This window comes from Pelophylax lessonae (genome assembly GCF_965119305.1).
Source record: "Pelophylax lessonae genome assembly, chromosome: 4".
Lineage (NCBI taxonomy): Eukaryota > Metazoa > Chordata > Amphibia > Anura > Ranidae > Pelophylax > Pelophylax lessonae.
The window spans coordinates 505,684,387-505,706,052 of NC_138771.1; the positions used below are offsets into that span (position 1 = coordinate 505,684,387).

At 45.0% G+C, this 21,666-nt stretch overlaps 1 protein-coding gene across 3 annotated transcripts in view; it reads left to right on the forward strand.

The window, feature by feature from the left end:
* Positions 1-14,503, forward strand: part of INTS13 (integrator complex subunit 13) — a 56,373-nt gene extending 41,870 nt beyond the window's left edge. The window contains exons 16-18 of one of the 3 annotated variants that reach the window (XM_082252925.1): positions 3,643-3,782; positions 6,029-6,164; positions 14,222-14,503. In XM_082252925.1, coding sequence (XP_082109051.1) covers positions 3,643-3,782; positions 6,029-6,164; positions 14,222-14,261 — 316 coding nt within the window. In that variant the 3' untranslated portion in view covers positions 14,262-14,503. Of the gene's footprint in view, positions 1-3,642; positions 3,783-4,852; positions 5,096-6,028; positions 6,165-14,221 lie in introns of those variants that run through there. The other 2 variants (XM_082252926.1, XM_082252927.1) reach the window with 2 other exon arrangements.
* Positions 14,504-21,666: the final 7,163 nt, after the last annotated feature.

Consider the following 21,666-nt stretch of genomic DNA (forward strand, 5'->3'; position numbering starts at 1 on the left):
CAATGTGAAGATCGTTTTAATTTTTCCAAAAAAGTTAATTTGCTGGCTGATCAAAGAAACCCTTTTTGACCATTCATTATCCAAATGCTCCACCTATCACTTAGCCTACCCTATATAAAGGATATCTATATTTATAAATACCTTACCTTGTTTCATAATAAGTTTTATGTTGCCTTCTGCTTACCCAAAGCCTATACTCCATAGACCCTAAAGGCAAGGCTTTCTCTTAACTGCAGACTTACTTTACAGCTTTTCCAGTAGGGCCTGTGGAGAATAGGGTGCACATGAGCAGTGCCATGCAGCCCCATTGGTTGAAATGAGGACAGGAGCGCCACCTGGCGTAACCCATCAAAACTGCAACAGGTCACCCGCTGACCTGAGGTATGTATGGGAAAGATGAGAGGGGCTTTTTAGATTTTCAGAGTAGAACTTCACTCGCCCAATCAACATTGATTATTTATAATCCTTATGATACTATTAATAGTAAATATATAGGAACGTATATATCATATTTTCTTGTGTTAAACTGTTTTCTTTACATTTCTCCTGTTAATTCCTGGTTTCTTGCCTAGGCAAATGATGTCATAAATCCCAGTCTTCAGGAGGAGAGGAGGAGGGTTTTTTTTTTTAGCTAAGAACACTCTCCTGCATGCATGCTGGAGCTAAGGGCAGATGGATTCTAGGAAGTAAATGCTACATTAATCATTTGCACTTACTCAAGATGGCCACAAACAGAAATGCTACAGGGGTGTTTTTCAAAGTGATTTCTCAACAAAATAAAGCATGTTGAGATGGATGGATGAGGGCATTTGCTTTGAATAGTAACCACTTCCGGACTGCCCACAGTGTATTTACGTCACTACTTTGCATTAAATACCGGGGTTATGGCAGCTGATAGCTGCCATAACCTCAGTATATTTTTAAACAGAGGGCGGTCCGCCTTAACGTAAAAGTGGTCCCAGCGGTGGCTTTACGGTCGTTTCTACTGCTTACCGGAGAGATCAGCCGCAGCAGAAACGATCTGATCTCATGTACAGATGGACAGGAAGCCGAGTGAGGGCAAGAGGGCCCCCACTCGACTCTATGCCTTTGGAGGACCGGAGCGACTTCAAACGTCACTTCCGCCCTCCGGCTTAAAGGGACCGTTTTTATTTATTTTTTATTACTTTTAAGTGTAAATGTGAGATCTGAGGTCCTGTCCTGCTTATTTCTATTATAAGGGATGTTTACATTCCTTTTATTAGGAATAAAAAGTGATTAAATTTTTTTTTTTTTTAAAGGGACAGTGTAAAAATAAAAAGTATAAAATAAGAAAAAAAGAAAAATTTGCCCCGTCCTTCCGAACTCATACACAAGTCGTGCTCACATATGTAAAAGGTTTTCAAAAAGCAAGGTATCTAACTCGCCATTCCACGAGCATGCGCAATTTTTTCCACTTGCCGACCGACTGCTGCATATATACTGCAGCAGCCTGGTTCAGCTGCGCGAATCAACGTAGGGGTACTTTGGTTCACGGGAGTGGTGCTTGGGGGCGAGCAGGGATGCCGATCCACTGGACCGGTGGCCGCGATTGCCGCCGGGCATCTGTGATCACTCCCCGCTGAGAGGAGGATGGTCAGCTGTTGTAAACACAGCTGACCGTTGTTCTCTCTGAAATGATCACAGAGTGCCTGTGACCCTTCTATAAAGGATCTATATAGGATCACAGGTCTCTATGATCATTTCACAAGTTCCTCCCCCCACAGTTAGAAAACACTCCCCTAGGCTCACAATTAACCCTTTGATCACCTCTAGGTTAACCCCTTCCCTGCCAGTGTCATTATTACAGTAACAGTGCATATCTTTACCACTGATTACTATGGTAATGTCACTGGTCCCCCCCCCCAAAAAAAAAAGTGTCAAAAATGTCAGTTAGGGGTTCGATCTGCCCGCTGCAATGTCGCAGTCCCGCTAAAAATTGCAGATCGCCGCCATTACTAGTAAAAAATAAATAAATAAATATGACATACATTTTTTCCCCTAGTTTGTAGACGTGATAACGTTTGCGCAAACCATACAAAATACCGCAACGTAACGCAGTGCCAAATAGCAAAAAAATGGCCTGGTCATTAAGGCGGCAAATCCTTCCGGTCCAAAACTGGTTAAAGCATGACATGTTGGGTATCAATTTACTCAGCGTAACATTATCTTTCCCATTCTAGAAAAAAAATGGGCTAACTATACTGTTTTCTAATTTTTTAATACAAACAAGTGTATTTTTCCCAAAAACCATTGCATTTGTAAGACCGCTGCGCAAATATGGTGTGGCGTTATGTTTTGTAAGGATCTCCATTTTATTCTCTATGGTCTTTGCTAAATATATATGTTTTGGAGGTTCTAAGTAATTTTCTAGCAAAAAATACTGATAAAACCTTGTAAACAATATGTGTCAGAAATAGGCTTGATCCTTAAAGTGATTGTAAAGTCTCATTTTTTTTTTCTATACAAAAGACAAACATGCTATACTTACCTCCTCTTTGCAGTGGATTTGCAAAGAGCAGCTCCGATCCTCCTCTTCTCGGGTCCCTCTTCTGTGCTCCTGGCCCCTCCCTCCTGTTGAGTGCCCCCACAGCAAGCAGCTTGCTATGGGGGCACCCGAGCCGAGTCACAGCTCCATGTATCCATTCAGACAAGGAGCCCTGGCCCGCCCCCCTTCTCCCCTGATTGGTTTGCTGCTTTTGATTAACAGTGTTTTGTTTCAGCCAATCAGGAGGGAGAATCTCGTGGACATCGCTGGACAGAGAGGGACATCAGGTAAGTGTTAGGGGGGCTGCTGCACACAAAAAGGCTTTTTATCTTGATGTGTAGAATGCATGAAGATAAAAAACCTTCTGAATTTACAACCCCTTTAAGTGGTTAAAAATTAATTTAATCGTTTTTTTGGTTTATGGTGCTTGGATGCAGTGAAGATCTGCTTTTAAAAGTATAGCTGCCCTTCAGTGAGTCCAAACCCAACATTTTAGCTAGGGGTGTATGTTTGATACTTAAAATGCCCACTGACAACTTGTATCTCTTGAGGATTTCAGATTTCCATCCCACCTACTTGCACAGCGATTGCGAGTGGGTGCAATAAACGATTCCCTCTTGCCTTTAAATGTTTTATTACACAGAATTCTCCTGTCCTCAGAGGACAGGGCCACAGCATGTTGCTGACAAAACGGGCACCTGAAACTCCCAAAAGTGTCAAATACTGGAGTGTCTAATGGAGGCTGCAGCACTGGAACTGAGGGAAGGTAGAAGACCTAGGCCATTGAAGAGATGAATGTTTTTTCTAATGCAGGGAATTGAAGATTAGATTATTTTAGACGAATGACAGGATTGCTTTAAAAAATGTATAATTCTTTAAAATCTCCCTTGCACTAACTTACTGCAACATCTTAAGGAAGTTCCTCAATCCTTAGCCTAATTTTTATCATGATGGGATTGGACCATTGGGATGACACTGCCATTTCCAATGCAGAAAGCCCTTAGTAACCTGTGTATGGTGCAGATGACCAGGATCTACTCATCACTAGGGATTTGACAATTTCCTGGAGTATTAAGGATTCCAGGTATGAAACTGTAACTTTGGATGAAGTAAACATAATCAATTTGTTATTTTAGGATGAAAACGTCAGTAGATCGGGAAAAGGAGGACCTGGCAGAGGCTGAGATTATAAAGGACTCTCCTGATTCTCCAGAGCCCCCCAACAAAAAGCCACATATTGCAATAGAGGAGGTCACCCCCATAGAGAAAACGAAAGGTCAGTGTGGGAAACGGCTGGATTTATCCTTTATCAAAGTGTCTGAAGGCGAACTTTATAGTCCTATAAACATTTTTCTTGTGATCAATATGTAATGTGATATATTGTATAAATAGGAAATTAGCACGTGTATGTCAATTTTAATGCACATGAAAATAAATGAGTACTCTGCCTACTGCTTTGTAGTGCTGCACAGTGACTAATCCTTTTTCAGTTTGCTAATCTAAATTCAAACTATTGCATTTGTGGTTGATTGGTTTATCTAGGAAGTCCTTCAGCAGGGATGCTCTCTTTATTTCCTGATGTAGAGGAAGGATTGGCAGACTTGTTTTTATCTTACTGTTTATCTGTTTATGGAGGGATGCAGACAATTTTTGTAATACTTTAAAATGTCTGCCCCATAAAACAATTTCTTCTGTGTGATTTTCCACCAATGTGGAGCATTTTTTTCCCTAAAGGTTCAGACGATAGCCAGTTGTTTGCTGTCATCACTAACAATGCCCCAGGACAAAGTTTTACCATCAGCTCCTATAAAAAAGTATAATCTGTACAGAAATGAGGGCACACCCACCATGACTTTTCTGAGCAACATCCAGGACCATAGTTACTAACCGATACTGTACATGCAGGTCAATAGATAAGGTGACACAAATAGCAGGGCAGCAAACACTAACTTAAAAAAAACTTTACAAAAAGTTACTTTTTCCAGTGACATGGGGCCTACAAGATAACTGTAGCAAGAAGCAGCTCAGGGTTATTTAGATAAGTCACAATACTCTCTAGATCAGGCGATATAAAACCATCTCCTGTTTCTCTTGTGTGGTGGTGTCTGCACAGTTGTATTCTAGTTTTTTTACATAGAGATGACAGCAAAATTTATCCTGTAGTGTAGTATAGATTTTGCAAAAACAACTGTGTGACAAATGGGGTAGAGCCAGCTCAGTCTTTACTCATATGATCTCAGGACAACATGAAGTCTAAATGCCCCGTTTGCTTCTATAGTATGTTTTTAACAAATACAAAAATATATATTCTTTAAACCCTTTTCTGTTTTAATATTTTTATTGAAGTTTCAAGAATCATAACAAGCCATGGTTTACCCACGCAGGGGCGACATCGAACAGGCATGTAAAGAAACAGAGTATGAACGCGTAATGAGTCACATAACCGTAAACTGTTACCAGGACCATAGAGGGTCAGGTTAAGAATTAGGCAGATATCACAGGCTATATTACTCTGTTCTCTGAAGGACAGCAATCTAGATTGATGGCCTTTATAACAAGAATGAAGGGAGGAAACAGAGCAAGAGAAGAAAAGAGAGAGCGAAGAGGAAAGCTGCCCTAAGAGAGGGCAAGTACCACAGACGCAGGACCTGTGCAAACAACGTTTAAAGTCGACCATAGTTAGTCGAGGGCAGGGATGGCAAGGAGTAACTTATCCAAGGTTCCCAGATTTTCAAAAAGTTTGCATGCAAATTTCTCAATATACTGGAAATCTGCTCATTAACCATCAGTGCAATCAGTCTGGTTTTCACCCCCTAGATAGCAACAGACGGGGTCTTCCAGGCATATGCAATGGTTTCACTTGGCAGAATTAAAAAGGTATGAGCCCAATTTTTACTGGGGTGCGAAGAGGCCTGGTATCTTTAAACCCTTTTCATCCCCATTCTGTAGATTATCATTCGATTGCCATTTTTCAAAGCCCCATGCTGGGCATATGTAAACCCCACTGGTAATTGAGGTGATTCATGACCATCTAATCACTAGGTCAGACTGGAGGCTGAACAGGGCACTGCAGATACCACTGCAGCCTAAAGGTGGCAGAGGTCATCTGTTTAATACTATATTTGTAAGATACAATTACATTAATAATAACATTAAAAACATTTAAAAGTTTTTCCAACATTTTTTCACATTTGTCAGGCTACAATAAAAAAACATATATTTTGTATTAAAACTTTAAAACAAAATAAAAGCCTTATGTATCCTTAAAAATATTAGATATTTTTAGCTATCCAAATTAGTTGCATAATTATAGCGAACGTAACTTGCACATGCTGGTCCTAGTAAATGTGTCCAGGGCATCTAGGCCTTGGTGGTCCTGAGAGAGGGTTAATTAATATAAATGAATACGTGATTTGATAGAGTGATAGAGTAGAAAACTATGTAACTATATAACATTTTATTTTTTAACTAAATTTTTGATAAATGCTCCAAAGTTGATTTAATTTCTCCTGATGTCTACAGGTCCCATGTCCCTGCTATCTCTGTGGAGCTCAAGAATTAACGCTGTCAATTCCAGGAAACATCAGGAGTTTTTCGGACGTACGAATTCTGTCAACAACAAGGCTGAACTGTACCAACACCTAAAGGAAGAAAACGGGTGAGAGTTGCAGGGAAGATGAACATAGTTTGCAGAGGACCAGTCAGAAGGCGTGAATGTCTGCACAGAGATGAAGGCAGGGGACATTGCCTTTGTCAAGCTGACTTGTATGGATGTGGCCAGTATGAGCCTGTCCAACATCATCTTCTCCCAGCAGGCAACCACATCTTCTGACACTGCATCGGCCCCATGCTGTCTGAGCAGTGTAAAGCAGAACATGTGAGCAATAAAAGAACTTTGTTACATTTAAATCTTAACTTCAGGCAGATCTAAAATGCACAAAAGGTCTGCATTCATTTCCGCTTAAAGCGGTTGTATCCTCAAAAAAAAAAAAACAAACCCTGCAGGACAAAGGAATAATGAGCTAATATGCATCCCATACTAGCACATTATGAAATATTTACCTTAGAACAAAGCTCTGACACGGTCGCCCGGACACCGCTGAGGCAGCTGACATGTTCCCTCAGCGTCTCTTCCGGGTTCAGCGGCTCCGGCGCTGTGAGTGGCTGGAGCCGCGATGACGTCACTTTCCAGCAAGGAGCTCTGAAGGTTCGGCAAGTTACGCCGGACCTTCAGAGCGCATGCGCCGCTGGTGTCAGCAGCTGCATGCGGGGCGATTATCTCCTAAACCGTGCAGGTTTAAGAGATTTTAATTTTACCTACAGGTAAGCCTTATTATAGGCTTACCTGTAGGTGAAAGTTAAAAAGCGGAGTATGCTACCACTTTAAGGATCGCCCTATAGCAGATATACTGTCACAGGGTTGCCCTACTGTGTAGAATCCTGTGTGTATAAATACATGATTCTGCATTTCGCCTAGGAGTTTTGCTCACAGCAGCACAAGTACTGGATGTCCCTCAGCACCTGCTGATTGTCAGGCAGAGACACAGAATGGAGCTCTGCTTAAAAAAAAAAAAAAAAAAAAAAGAAAGCCGGCAGATCTCTGTTCTGACAAGGGGGAAGGGATGGATTTTGTGTCCCTGGAAAACAGGGAATAAAATCCATCTCTTCCCTGAGTAAAAGCTGCACACCTAGTACAGTAAAACACTGGCTAGGCACACAGTTACCCTTTGATCGCCCTAGACGTTTAACTCCTTCCCAGCCAATGTCAATGGTACAGTGACAGTGCATATTTTTAGCACTGATCACTGTATTAGTGTCACTGGTTCCCACAAAGTGTCAGTTAGTGTCCAAGTGTCCACCGCAATATCGCAGTCCCGCTATAAGTGGCTGATCGCCGCCATTACTAGTATAATAAAATAAATAAGAAATTCCAGTATATATATTTTTCTTACGTCCTCTGACAGTCGCAGCCTGTTCAGTATTCCTTCACCATTGGGTAATGCGCCCTCTCTGAAGGAGCAGGCTAGGTAGTGAAAAGGTTAACAAGCAAAGCTTTACAACAAGACACACCTCTTGGGGGCTGTCCCTCAGACATTACCCATCATCCACTTGGTGCTGCTCTACAGTTTCTTGCTGCCTAGCTCAGGAGTAGGACTAGGGTACCCTGCTGAGACGCCTTGTCTCAGTTTTTTTATTTTCTTTAAAGATGTTTTTATTTTATTTTCTCACTCACTATCGCTAGTTAGTCAGGGGGATCCTCCTGGAAGACTACAAGCGACAGCAGAGCTGGGCCTCGCACTGGATAATCTAGATCCTTACGGTGTCCCAGCCTGCCAACGAGCGTGCGCAGGTTATTGGTACGCCCAGGCCTCGCCACGACGGTGCCCCTGTGGATGGGGACGAGCCTGCGGAGAGCTTCTCTTCGCCGGGATGTCTCAACTCCAGAAAGCCCTGTCTTGCAGCGTCCCTTTCTGGCTGAGGACGCCCCCATTTAGGGTGGGAGGTGTTCCATGTCGGAGCAGAGCCCGCGGTCCGTGGTATGGTGAGTGCTGCTACCCCTGTGTACCTGGGACAGTTGCCTGTGGGGGAGTCATGTGGGCCCACTCCTAGGGGAAGGCAGAAATTGCGGTCTCTGTAGTGTCCCCCCTTGCCTATATGGGGGTGCGCTCTGCGGTGAACACTGCCCGGTGGAGGGTGTGGGGGCTTATTACTTGTCCTGGGGGGTCTCTGAGGGATCCCCGCGGTGGCCAGCTCCTGGGTTTTTTCCTGACTTTGGCGCTGTTTGATCGGCCGCCATTTTGGGTGAGGGCAGCCTATCTGGCTTCCCTGTGTGGGCAGCAGCCATTTTCTAGGCATTTGGCTATGGGCGGCCGCCTAGTAAGGGCAGCGGCCATTTTACGAGTGCATTAAATGTAATGGGCATCCATATTACTGTGACTCAGGGCGCTACATCGGCCTCTAGTGATTGAGGTCACTTCCTTTTGGCTTCCTTCTACTGCAGCAGCTCGTTAATGGGTCTGGTACTTTACACTGTGGGGCTGTTTTCTTCTGTTTTTTCAGGCATTTCACCCTAAAAACTGTGCTGTTTCTGATTTCTGCATCATTTAAAAGGGGACCCCGGCGGCAGTGCATATTTGCGGTGAGGACCGCGGAAATCGCAGATTTAAAAGGCCAGTGTCCAAAAATATTTTTATTTAAAAAATGGAGTCCCTGGTTAGCAAATTTCCCACAGACCTGGTTGTTGCTTTGGGAACTCCTGAAACAACGTCCATGGCTTCCTTCTCTGCTGCAATTGTGACTTTGGCGTCAGAGGTTGATCTGCTGATGTCTGAATGCACTGTTCAAAAACAGCCTGTGGCCTTTCCAGCCTTCTGACTCAGAGCCTTCTTTGGTGCCACGGACAATGCCCCCTTCCTGAGGGGTTCCAGTCCTCGCACTTGGAAGGGGAGAAGGAGGAGTCCTCCTCCGCTTGCAGGGCGGGAACGCGCTATGTTGGTAGCACTTATTCAGTCTGTCAGGGAGACTTTGAATATTGATGATGAGCCCATCCAGTCAGGTAAACGGGTTTCCTTCGGGTCCTGAAAAGCCCAGAAATCAGGTCAGGTTTTCCCCTGTCCCGAGGAGTTTCACAAAACCGTGAACAAACAGTGGCGTCGCATCAAGCATATGCTGGTGGTGCCTAAGCTGTTTCAACACCGCTACCCCTTTGCGGACCCGGTCAACACTCGTTAGACAGCGTCACCTACAGTGGACCACACTGTGTCCTGGTTGGATACATCCACGTGGATGTCCTGGTATTTGTGGCGGGCTCTCCGCTCAAACCTGTGTTCGCTTCTGTGATTTTTACATATGATCACTGAATGGTTCAATGTGCTTAGGCGCACCTTAGTGGCGGAATCGGTCCCTCCGACTGTCCTTGACCTGGTGGATCAAATGGCCCAGGCCGTGACGTACCTATGTGACGCGGTCCTGGACGAGGCTCCTTTGGTCACACGGTTATCTGCGGTTGGGGTCGCAATCTGCCACATTATTTGGCTAAAGAGCTGGTCGGCTGACCACGCTTCCAAAAAAGACTGTCTGATGTCCCTTATATGGAAGATCGACTTTTTGGTGATACCTCGGATGAGTTGATCAAGGGTCTTACGGGAGGGAAGAGCACCTTTTTACCCCAAACCTCTACGGGAAATTCACCCCGCACTAAGCGGGGTCCTTCCTTCAAGGCTCATCGTGGGTGGTCCGGGAAGCCCAAGGCTGGTCAGTCCGGTACGGCGGCCCAGTCCTCCTCTGCCTGAAGGGATGCCCTCACCCGTTTCAGAGGTGGAGGGATTTCTGCATTACTTTCAGGAGCCTTGGCCATCCAAAATTTGGGACAGGTGGGTTCACAAACTGATTCGCTCAGGGTATAAGATCGAGTTTCGATCTCGCCCCACAGACAGGTTCTTTCCATCTCCGTATGTCTCCTGATCGTTTGAGGGATCTAAAGGGGGCTGTGCAAGATCTTCTTGCCCAAGGAGTCTTTGTACCTGTCCCTCAGAGGGACAGGTCCCACAGGTTCTATTCCAACCTGTTCACGGTGCCCAGAAAAGAGGGCAAAGTGCGTCTGATTCTGGACCTCAAGTCTCTGAACCACTTTGTGCGGGTGCAAAAGTCCCCGGATGGGATCCATCCGGTCGGTGGTGACGTCTTTATATCAGGGAGATTTTCTCTCCTCCATCGATGCGTATCTGTACATTCCTATCTACGAAGGTCATCAGCGGTGTCTCCGCTTCGCGGGGACAGAGGACCATTTTCAATTTGTGGCATTACCCTTTGGTCTGGTTTTGGCTCCCAGGGTATTTACCAAGGTCTTAGCCCCGGGGCTGGCCTTGCTGTGCAAGAGGGGGATTGCGGTCCTCGGTTATCTATACTACCTCCTGTTGAGGGTGAGCTTGGATGCCACTCTATTGAATGATCTGTCTGCGGCAGTTCAGACGCTCCAGAAGTTTTCAGATAGACCATCTAATTTCAGAAGTCGGCACTGACCCCATCCGTTTGCCTCACTTAACTCGGGGATGGTCCTGGATTCCGCTCAAGCGCGAGTTTTTCTTCCGGAGGAAAAATTTCAAATCTTGCAGAGTGAGATTAGGTCTCTCAGGGACAACGATCTCTCCTCTCTACGGGCCTGCATGCGGTCCCTGGGTCTGAGGGTTTCGGCATTCAAAGCCATCCCGTTTGCTCGGTTTCACACGAGAACTCTGCAAGCGGAGATTGTTGCCAGGTGGGACAAGGATCCTCAGTTCTTGGATAGGAGGATCGGTTTGAGACGTTTCACGAGGACGGACCTTTTGTGTTGGCTCCTGTCACCCACACTGTCCCAGGGCAAGTCTTTCCTGCCTCTGATGTGGACGGTGATCACCACAGATACCAGCTTTTCAGGCTTGGGCGGTGTACTGGACACTCTGTGTGCCCTGTGTGCCCAGGAGACGTGGTCGGCGGCGGAATCTTCCCTGCCAATCAATGTCTTGGAGCTCCGGGCAATCGAGCTTTGCTTGTTCCATTAGTCGACTCGGCTGCACGGTCGCCCGGTTTGTGTTCAAACAGACAGAGCCATGGCGGTGGCTTCCAACAATCACCAAGGGGGCACCTAGAGTGCCCGGGCGGCCACGGAGGCACATTTTCCAGCGTTTTCAGCTGTTCACATTCCGGGAGTGGAAAACTGACAGGCGAACTATCTGAGTCGTCAGTCCTTGGATCAGGGAGAATAGTCCCTGCATCCTGAGGGGTTTCATCTCCTGCTTGCCCAGTGGGGGACCCCGGATGTGGATTTGTTTGCGTCTCGGCTCAACAAAAAGGTGGGAAGGTTTGTGGCCTGAACTCGCGATCCTCCGGCGGACGCCATGGACGCGTTGGTGGTGCCCTGGCTCGGGTACTGGCTGATTTATGCCTTTCCTCCGATTCAACTATTGTCCAGGTTCCTCTGCAGGTTGGCGTCAGAACCGGTGCCAGTGATTCTGATGGCTCCAGACTGGCCTCGTCTGTTTTGGTACGCGGACCTCATGCAGATGGTCTTTGAGACTCCCTGGTGGCTTCCGCTCAGAGAAGATCTTCTGTTTCAGGGGCTGATCTTCCATCCTGCTTTACAGTCCCTGGCTTTAACGGCGTGGCTGTTAATAGCCAAGTGTTGAGAAACAAGGGTCTCTCGGATGCTGTCATTCCTACCTTTCTGAAGGCTCGGAAGGCTACCTCCAGGAAGGTTTGCCATCGTACCTGGAAGGCGTATTTTGCCTGGTGTGAGTTGCAAAGGTTTCATCCTCGCTCCTTTTCGGTGGCGAGGATTTTGCCCTTCCTGCAGGAGGGTGTGGATCAGCGCTTGGCGCTGGGCACGATCAAAGGTCAGTTGTCGGCCTTAGAAATTTTTTTCTTCCAGCGGCCCTTGGAGACTAATCTCTTGATTCGCACCTTTTATTCAAGGGGTGCGTCATCCGGCTGCCCCGCGGAAGGCTTTGCCTCCGTGGGACCTGAATTTGATTTTTGTCCGATTTACAACGGCCTCCCTTTGAGAACATCCGAGAAATAGTTCTGCCTGTGTTGTCCCAGAAAGTTGTTTTTCTGGTGGCTATCACCTCTGCTCGCAGAGTGTCTGCATTGGCGGCTCAGTCTTGCCATTCGCCTTATCTGGTTGTTCATATGGATAAAGTGGTCCTGCGACCCAATCCGTAGTTTGTCCCTAAGGTGGTATCTGCTTTCCACCTCAATCAAGATATTGTTTTGCCTTCGCTTTGTGCGAAGCCCAAGCATCCCAAGGAATTTGCCTTGCATTCGTTGGATGTGGTCCGGGCAATCAGGGTTTACCTGTCTGCCACGGAGTCCTTTAGGAAGTCTGATTCCCTGTTTGTCCTTCCCGAGGGACCTCCGAAAGGTTCGGCTGCGTCCGCTGCAACTATTTCCAAATGGATCAGACAGACTATGTTCAGGCCTATTCACTTAAGGGTCAGGTACCTCCTTTCCCTGTGAGGGCACACCCTACTAGAGCCGTCGGTGCCTCTTGGGCTTTTTGCCATCAGGCTTCTGTGGCTTAGGTGTGCAAGCGTCGACATGGTCGTCTGTGCGCACTTTCACAAAATTCTAAAAACCTGATGTAATGGCATCCGCGGGTGCTTCTTTTGGCAACAAAGTTTTGAGCGTGGCGGTTGTTTGAAGAGATGTGTTCTATCTCTTCTTGGGGTGAATTTCTTCTGGGGTTGGCTCCTGTTGAGCTTCTGTTGCCCTGTTGGCACAGTTTTCTCTCTGGCCTTGTCGACACGTTGCCTTTTCTTTGTTTGCGTCTTCCCACCCCTCACACCTGCACTGCTTTGGGACATCCCAATGGAGAAGGAATACTGAACGGGCTGCGACTGTCAGAGGACGTAAGAGAAAATAGAATTTTTGTAAGAACTTATCGGAAAATTCTTTTCTCTGAGTCCTCTGACAGTCGCAGGCCCCCGCCCTTCTATTTTTTGGGGTTGATTGCCTTCCTGTACTGCTTGCTAAGAAACTGGAGAGCAGCACCAAGTGGCTGATGGGTAATGTCTGAGAGACAGCCCCCAAGAGGTGTGTCTTGTTGTAAAGCTTTGCTTGTTAACCTTTTCACTACCTAGCCTGCTCCTGCAAAGAGGGCGCATTACCCAATGGTGAAGAAATACTGAACGGGCTGCGACTGTCAGAAGTTCTTACAAAAATTATACCATAGTTTGTAAACGCTTTACCGTTTGCACAAACCAATCAATATACGCTTATTGGATTTGCTACCAAAAATATGTATTAGAATACATATTGACCTAAATTTATGAAGGAATTTCAGTTTTTCTATTATCCTATTGGATATCTTTTAAAGCAGAAAGTAAACTTTTGTGTGTTTTTTTTTTTTTTTTTTTTCAAAATTGTATTTTTTCAGTTATAGCGCAAAAAATAAAAATGCAGTGGTGATCAAATACCACTAAAAGAAAGCTCTATTTGTGGGAAATATTTATAATTATATCAATTTTATTTAGGTACAGCATTGAATGACCACACAACTGCCTGTTAAGGTACCGCAGTGCCGTATTGCAAAAAAAAATGGCCTGGTCATGGGGGGGTAAATTTTTTTACATAGTAACATTCGTTCAGTTTGGACCAATGTAACTGTGCATATACCATAACTTTGGGATCCCTTCAGAAGCTGGAAATTGCTGTAGTAGACATTGCTACTCCAGTGATTTCCACCGAGTGACTGTGCTGCTGCATTGTGAACACAGGAGGTTGGCTGCTCAGCACAGGCACCATTCTCTAATTCGCTGAGGTGGGGTTGTTTTCTTCTTTTTTTTTTTGACACACTTCTTGTCCTGGGGTGACCACGCTCACTCATCATATTGTATTTGTAAAGAAGAGGGTTGTCACCCTATGACAGAAAGTGTGTTTGGACTACAGAACCTCTCCCTCTCTCATCTCCATAACATAACAAAAAGGCGCTCTGTGCTTGCAAAGGTTAACTGGGAAGGGCTTGGAATATTAGTGCAGCAGAGGCAGCGTTGCCAGCTCAAACAGGAAGTTAGGAACTTGCTGGATTTCTGTCAGGATCAACAGGTATTTTTTTGTACTTGCACCACTTATTAAAGTGTCAAAACATGGGAAAATATGCATGCATTGCAGAGATGTACTATTTTATTATGTTCAAATGTTGCACAGACATACAGTTGAACTTTTGCTATTTCCTTGCAGAACGGACCCTGTTGAAAATGGAAAGGCTGGAAGACAGTAATGAACTATATTTTGTCACACAGTGAGGAATTCTGTCATTTTACAGAACACAGATCGATTTTTACCATTTTGGACTCTTTCTAGCATTTTCTATCACCTGTAAATGTGCAGACTCTGGGCAAACTATTTTAATACAATGAGAAGAATAAGATATCAGTTTTTTTGGGGATAACAATGAACTAATCTTCCCGCCTTGAAATAAATTATATTAAAGTTGTTTTGTTGAACCCTTTTTAGAAAAAAGAACTCTTTAGTTTATTGTGTAAAAAAAAAAAAAAATAGTATAAAAATAGGATTTTTGTACTCACTGCAAAATCCTTTTGTCACAGACTTTTGGGGGATACAGGAGGTCTTTCATCTTTAGATTGTACTGCTGCCTACAGGCCCAAGGTAATCCTTCCTACTACTATCAGCATGCCTTAGTTTTGCAGCAAAACAGTACCAAGAACATGATCATAAACACAGAGAGGTGGGACCTCTATCACACAGTAGACTACAAGAAAATTATTTTATGGTGAGTACAAAAATCCTATTTTCTTTCTTGTCCATTAAGGGACACAGGGAGAATTTAACCTTTTGGGACATCCAAAATTAGTCCAACAGAGAGTTGAGCAATACAACAAATGCTAACAGGTTCAATATTAAAAAAAAAACTGGGGGCTGCCTGCAGATCAAGAGCTTCCAGAAGGACCCTATGCTCAAAACTGGCATCAGATGAAGCAGAAGCATCCATATGGTAAAACTTAGAGAACTTGTGAAAGAAAGGCCAGGTGGCAGCTGTACAAATCTGAGAAATCAGTTGCTCGATGCCAAAAAGCCCAAAAAATTGTTCACAGACCTACAGTATCTCACAAAAGTGAGTGCACCCCTCACATTTTTGTAAATATTTTATTATGTCTTTTCATGTGACAACACTGAAGAAATGACACTTTGCTACAATGTAAAGTAGTGAGTGTACAGCTTGTATAACAGTGTAAATTTGCTGTCCCCTCAAAATAACTCAACACAGAACCATTAATGTCTAAACCACTGGCAACAAAAGTGAGTATACATCCAAGTGAAAATATCCAAATTGGGCCCAATAAGCCATTTCCCTCCCCGGGGTCATGTGACACGTTAGTGTTACAAGGTCTCAGGTGTGAATGGGGAGCAGGTGTGTTAAATTTGGTGTTATCACTCTCACTCTCCCATACTGGTCACTGGAAGTTCAACATGGAACCTCATGGCAAAGAACTCTCTGAGGATCTGAAAAAAATAATTTTTGCTGCTCTACATGAAGATGGCCTAGGCTATAAGAAGATTGCCAAGACCCTGAAACTGAGCTGCAGCATGGTGGCCAAGACCATACAGTGGTTTAACAGGACAGGTTCCACTCAGAACAGGCCTCGCCATGGTCAACCAATCCAGAGGTTGTCTTTGGGAAATAGATGTATGAGTGCTGCCAGCAACATAACGGGTCAGCCTGTCAGTGCTCAGACCATATGCCGTACGCTGCATCAAATTGGTCTGCATGGCTGTCGTCCCAGAAGGAAGCCTCTTCTAAAGATGATGCACAAGAAAGCCCACAGTTTGCTGAAGACAAGCAGACTAAGGACATGGATTACTGGAACCATGTTCTGTGGTCTGATGAGACCAAGGTAAACTTGTTGGGTTCAGATGGTGTCAAGTGTGTGTGGCGGCAACCAGGTGAGGAGTACAAAGACAAGTGTGTCTTGCCTACATTTAAGCATGGCGATGAGAGTGTCATAGTTTAGGGTTGGATGAGTGCTGCCGGCACTGGGGAGCTACAGTTCATTGAGGGAACCATGAATGCCAACATGTACTGTGACATACTGAAGCAGAGCATGATCCCCTCCCTTCAGAGACTGGGCCGCAGAGCAGTAATCCAACGACCTCAAACACACCTACACGACTACCACTGCCTTGCTAAAGAAGCTGAGGGCAAAGGTGATGGACTGGCCAAGCATGTCTCCAGACCTAAACCCTATTCAGCATCTGTGGGTAATCCTCAAACAGAAGGTGGATGAGCGCAAGGTCTTTAACATCCACCAGCTCAGTGATGTCGCCATGGAGAAGTGGAAGAGGACTCCAGTGGCAACCTGTAAAGCTTTGGTGAACTCCATGTCCAAGAGGATTAAAACAGTGCTGGAAAATAATGGTGGCCACATAAAATATTGACACTTTGGGCCCAATTTGGACATTTGCACTTAGCGGTGTACTCACTTTTGTTGCCCGCGGTTTAGACATAAATGGCTGTGTGCCAAGTTATTTTGAGGTGACAGCAAATTTACCCTTCTATACAAGCTGTACACTCACTACTTTCTTCAGTGTTGTCACATGAAAAGATATAATAAAATATTTACAAAAATGTGAGGGGTGTACTCAGTTTTGTGAGATACTGTAGTAGAGTGAGTCTTAGCAGCAGAGGGTGGAACCCAAGCTTGAGACAATAAGCTTCAATGATGTTCTGTCTGAGCTACCTAGAGATGGTAGAATGAGAAGCCGGGGTGTCCTTCCGGGGCCCCTCTGAAATGACAAAAAGGAATCTGTCTTCCTGAAAGTAGCATTCGCTGTGGTGGGAGTAGATTTAAGCTTGGTTGAGTTTTGACTTGCCTTCTCTAAAACAGAATAGACAGATCTGAGACTTGACCTTCGATACTGCTGAGAGCCAGACGCTGGTCCAGACCCAACTGTAGGAAAATTAGTCCCACAGAGAAGCACCTAGGGATGAAAAACTCCTGACTCACACCAAGTGAAGTAAACCTTACATGTCTAATCTTGCAGGAAATAGACTTCCTTCCCTGAAAGTGGAATTCCAGCTCACACCTAAAGCTGGGTTCACACTCTGAAAATTGGCTTTTGTCAAAGGGACATGCTGGAAAACCAGCATCCAATTGGCGGTCACAGCCAATGGCAATAGCACAGCGGGAAAGATTATTGCACCAACATCGCTTTTGTTGGTACAGCGACCTGTCTTTTTTTAAATTTATTTTTGTCCATTTAACCTGCTGGTTTGAATGAAAAAAAAAAACTTGCAGTGAGCACCCAGCTTTACTAGCCTTAAAACTGTTCCAAGTGCTAGTAAAGCTTGAGTGGTGATGTCAGCAATAGGCTTCAATGGCTCATCTGTTGTCTGCTCCCTCCGCTGGCTGACTCAGGGGAGCAGGATCACGTGACCGAACTCGAGTATCCTGAAAATAGAGAAGTATAAAAATCTTATATACTAGGTGTTAGGAGGGTGGAGGGGATCATTTAAGGCTAGAGGTAGGTGTAAGCTGAAATTCCACTTTGAGTAATGTAGGAAACAGATTCCAAGATGCTCCTGTCCCTAAATTCTGGTATACACTGCTAGTTTTTTTCATTCAACGCAACGGCTTGAACGAAAAAAAAACTCAGACTCAGGTCGGAGCCGCTGTACTAACAATCTGATCCTGTTAGTACAGCAATCTCCCCCGCTGTTTTATTGTTTTCTAATAGGGGAACGGCCCCCCCTCCAGAACACTCCAGTCAGCGCTTTCACATCGGGAGCTGGTCAGCAGACCTTTTTCGGTCATGCCCCTTCTGTCAGACTGGCTGCAGTACACACGGGCCAAATGGCATTTGGCCCGTGTGTATGGAGCTTTAGAACCTGGGCTTTAACAGGTATGCCATTAAAGCCAGCGACCATGAAGCTGTATAGTAAAGCTGTCCTTGAGAGAGGAAATCCAGAACAGGCTGGCAGATGTCTTACTGGTTTGGAGTACCACATCCACCTGGGCCAATTCAGGGCAGTGGGGATCAGTGTAATGCCCTCCACCTTGATCTTGCAGAGCAGGCAAGGAAGAGGTTTCAGGGAGGAAAGGCATAGATCATGGTGTACTGATCCTGTGGAATTACCAGAGCATCCACTGCTTTTGCCAAGGAATTGCTAGAAACAATCCTATCCAGCTTTTTGGACTTGGAGGCAAGGAGATCTACAGTATATCCGACATCCACAACTTGTGACACAGGTCCCAGAACATCTTTGGGTGTAGAGACCACACTGCAGACTCTGATGACTGAGGAGCCATTTGTCTATGCTTGGAATGTACAAGGCTGACAAAGCTGGAACATTTGTCTGGTTGGTTCTGCCCAGGACAGGATCAGCTCTACCTCTCTTTTTGCAGTGAAACTTCTGGTTCCTCCCTGTTGATCCATGTACGCCATTACCGTGGCATTGTCCAACTTAATCCAAAGCGGATGGCCCTTTAACAGGTTGGTCCAACACCGAAGGGACAACCACATCACTCTGTGAACGCAAGTGGGTATGGTAACCAACACGCTTCATAAATGTTTCTTGAAATCCAGCTGCAATATTTGTTAGGTTGAATTTTCCATTGATGGTGATGAAGACTTGCCCTAGGCAGCATTATGTGTAGTAGACTAAACTAAGGAGCTAAGGCACGAGGACCCCGCTGTAATCTGCATTTTAGCTTTAGGTAGACTTGCTCCTTTAAAAGCATGGGGCAAAATGCAAAACCGTAAAGCTAAACTTTAGGCAGATCTAAAAGACACAAATGCAGCTCTGTAATAAAGTATAACTGAAGGCAAACCTTTTTTTTTCGGCTACATTCACATGTGGGAGTAGCGGATCACGGTCAGAATCACAGCGATTCTCCCCACGATCCAGAATCATTGCAAATCGCGGGACGGCTGTGCGATACCCGTGATTTGCAATGGCACCCCAATCGCTGTGCGATGTTGCCGAGATTTCCGCCTGCCGAATCGCGGTAACATCGCGCAAACAGAATCGCAGGACGCATGACGCACAAAAGAAGCTCCTGTACCTTTTTGGGCATCATGCGACCCACGATTCTGTTTGCGTGATGTTGCCACAATTCGGCTAGCGTAAATCGCGGCAACATCACACAGCGTTTGGGGTGCCATTGCAAATCACGGGCATCGCACAGGCGTCCCGCGATTTGCAATGATTCCGAATCACGGGCAGAATCACGGTGATTCTGCCTGTGATCCGCTATGCCCACATGTGAACGTAGCCTTTGTGTTGGAGTGGAGTGGAGAGGGATTCGAACGCTTGTCAGTTTTTATTGTTGTCTGTTTGTTCACCCTCTCTATTTGCCTTGTTTACAGTTATCATTGAAATCAAGAGGAAATTTCAAATTTTAGGTTGTCCCCAGAAAAGTAATAGAAGGGAAATCTTCCAATGGGGACACCAGTTCTGGGGACCTGAAGGTCCCCAAAGAACGCCCTTAAATTGCAGGAATTTCCTCTCTTCCTGTTTGGCTAAGGGGCAGGAAGTGAAGGGAAATCGGACACAGATGGAAAAAAAAAATATATAAGATGGGTTATAACCCTCCCTTGCTTTATCCAAAATGAAAAAAAATATTTGCCTATAGTTCTACTTTAAATAACACATCAGTAAATCTTTTTATTAATTCAAACCGAAGGGGGACTTCTGCTCTGATCACCTAAGCAGTTGGAGCGTAAGGCCCATTTCACACAAGGGAGTACGTCGGCGGACTCCGTTTATCTCACCGGGGGGCGCTGTGTGAGGAGACAGAGCTGTCAGGTCCCCGCTGTTCTCTATGGGGGAATCTGATGGGAACGGACCGTCTGTCCGTTCTCATCTGATCCGATCCGCTGGACAGATGTAAAATAGGGTTTTTATCCGTCCAGATTTGACAGACTGGATCGGATGTCAGTGGACATGTCTCCGCTGAAATCTGATGCCCCATAGAGATGCATGGGGCATCCGTTCAGATCCGGAAAAAAGATAACACTGGGCTAAAAAAGTGCATCTCCCCGCGCCTAGGAAAAAGGGTTGCTAAAAACCAATAGATGAGTGAATAAATAAATAAATAATTAAATGAATAGTGTATGGCAGCTGCTGTAAAGTGAAAGTGGGTGATAGGAGAATAGCCTAGGCTCTAGGCTATATACAGCGCTTGCCCCAAATGGATCAAGTTATGAATAAATTATAAATAAATTAATTTAAAATATAAATATAAGTTGAGGTATAAACAAATAATGACAATATTCAGTGCAATATTTAGGTGATAGTCAAAACAAATGATGGCACATTGAGGATTACTAAAAATCCAACAAATAAAACGATAATAGTATTAATAATGTGAATAAATATAGTCTTTTCAAATGGTGATTAAGTGCAAAGTGCTTCGTGCTCAATAATAAAAGTTTGTGACTTTCGTGGCGTGGATTCCTTTTTTTCCAGTGGCTTATGGTAGAATTGAATAACTTATCAGAAGTATTGGGTCTTATGTGCTGTATAGCACTAAGACCTACAGCGCTTGGAGGCCTTCCCGGCCAATGTGGGGTCCCCTTTTGGATACTCCTGGTGGGGTGTATGTTCGGTCCCTTCTCACCTGGTTTCACTCCTCAGGATATGGGGTAATAAGAAGAAAGGCTCCAGATAGTGTAATTTGTTTTAAAAGTTTATTTTCCAAACATAATTAAAATGATGGGTGTAAAGGAAAAAGGCTCCAGGGTACATGCAACCGCTTCCTAGCACTTCCTGGCAGAGTGGCGAGCGGAGTGTTCTGGCTTGCGTTCCACGTAGTGCGTAGCGTGCCGCAGTGCGTTCCAAAACCTTGACGCGTTTCGTCACTTCCTGTGACGTTATCAAAAGGTAGGAGCCTTTTTCCTAGCCCTACGTTGGTCGCGCGCGTGGTGCTGGGGGGGGGGGGGGCGGCGAGCGTGTGCCTCCGGTGGCAGCGGGGATTCCGATGCACGGGGGCCGGCAGCCACTATTACAGCGGGGCACCCAAGATTGCTCCCCGCTGAGAGAGAAGGACGGTCAGCTGTTGTAAACACAGCTGACAGTTCTTCTCTCTGAAATGATCACAGAGCGCCTGTGATCTTTCTATATAGGATCACAGATCTCTGTGGTCATTTTACAAGCCCATCCCCCATACAGTTAGTAAACACACAGGCTCACACTTAACCCTTTGAACACCCCTAGGTTAACCCCTTCCCTGCCAATGTTATTATAGTAGCAGTGCATATGTTTAGCACTGATTACTGTAATAATGTCAACGGTCCCCCCAAAAGTGTCAAAAATGTCAGGGGTCCGATCTGTCCGCCGCATCGTCGCAGTACCGCTAAAAATCGCAGATTGCCGTCATTACTAGTAAAAAATCAAATCAAAACAAATCTTCCCCCTAGTTTGTAGACGCGATAACTTTTGCGCAAACCAATAAAAATACGCTTATTGCATTTTTTTTTTTTTTTTTATCAAAAATATGCAGCAGAATACAAATTGTCCCTAAAGGATGAACATTTTTGATTTTTACATTTTTTTTTTTTGGGGAATGTTATATAGCAGAATGTGAAAATTATTTTTTTTTTTTTTTTCAGAAATGTCGCTATTTTTTTTTGTTTATAGCGAAAAAATTAAAAATTGCAGAGGT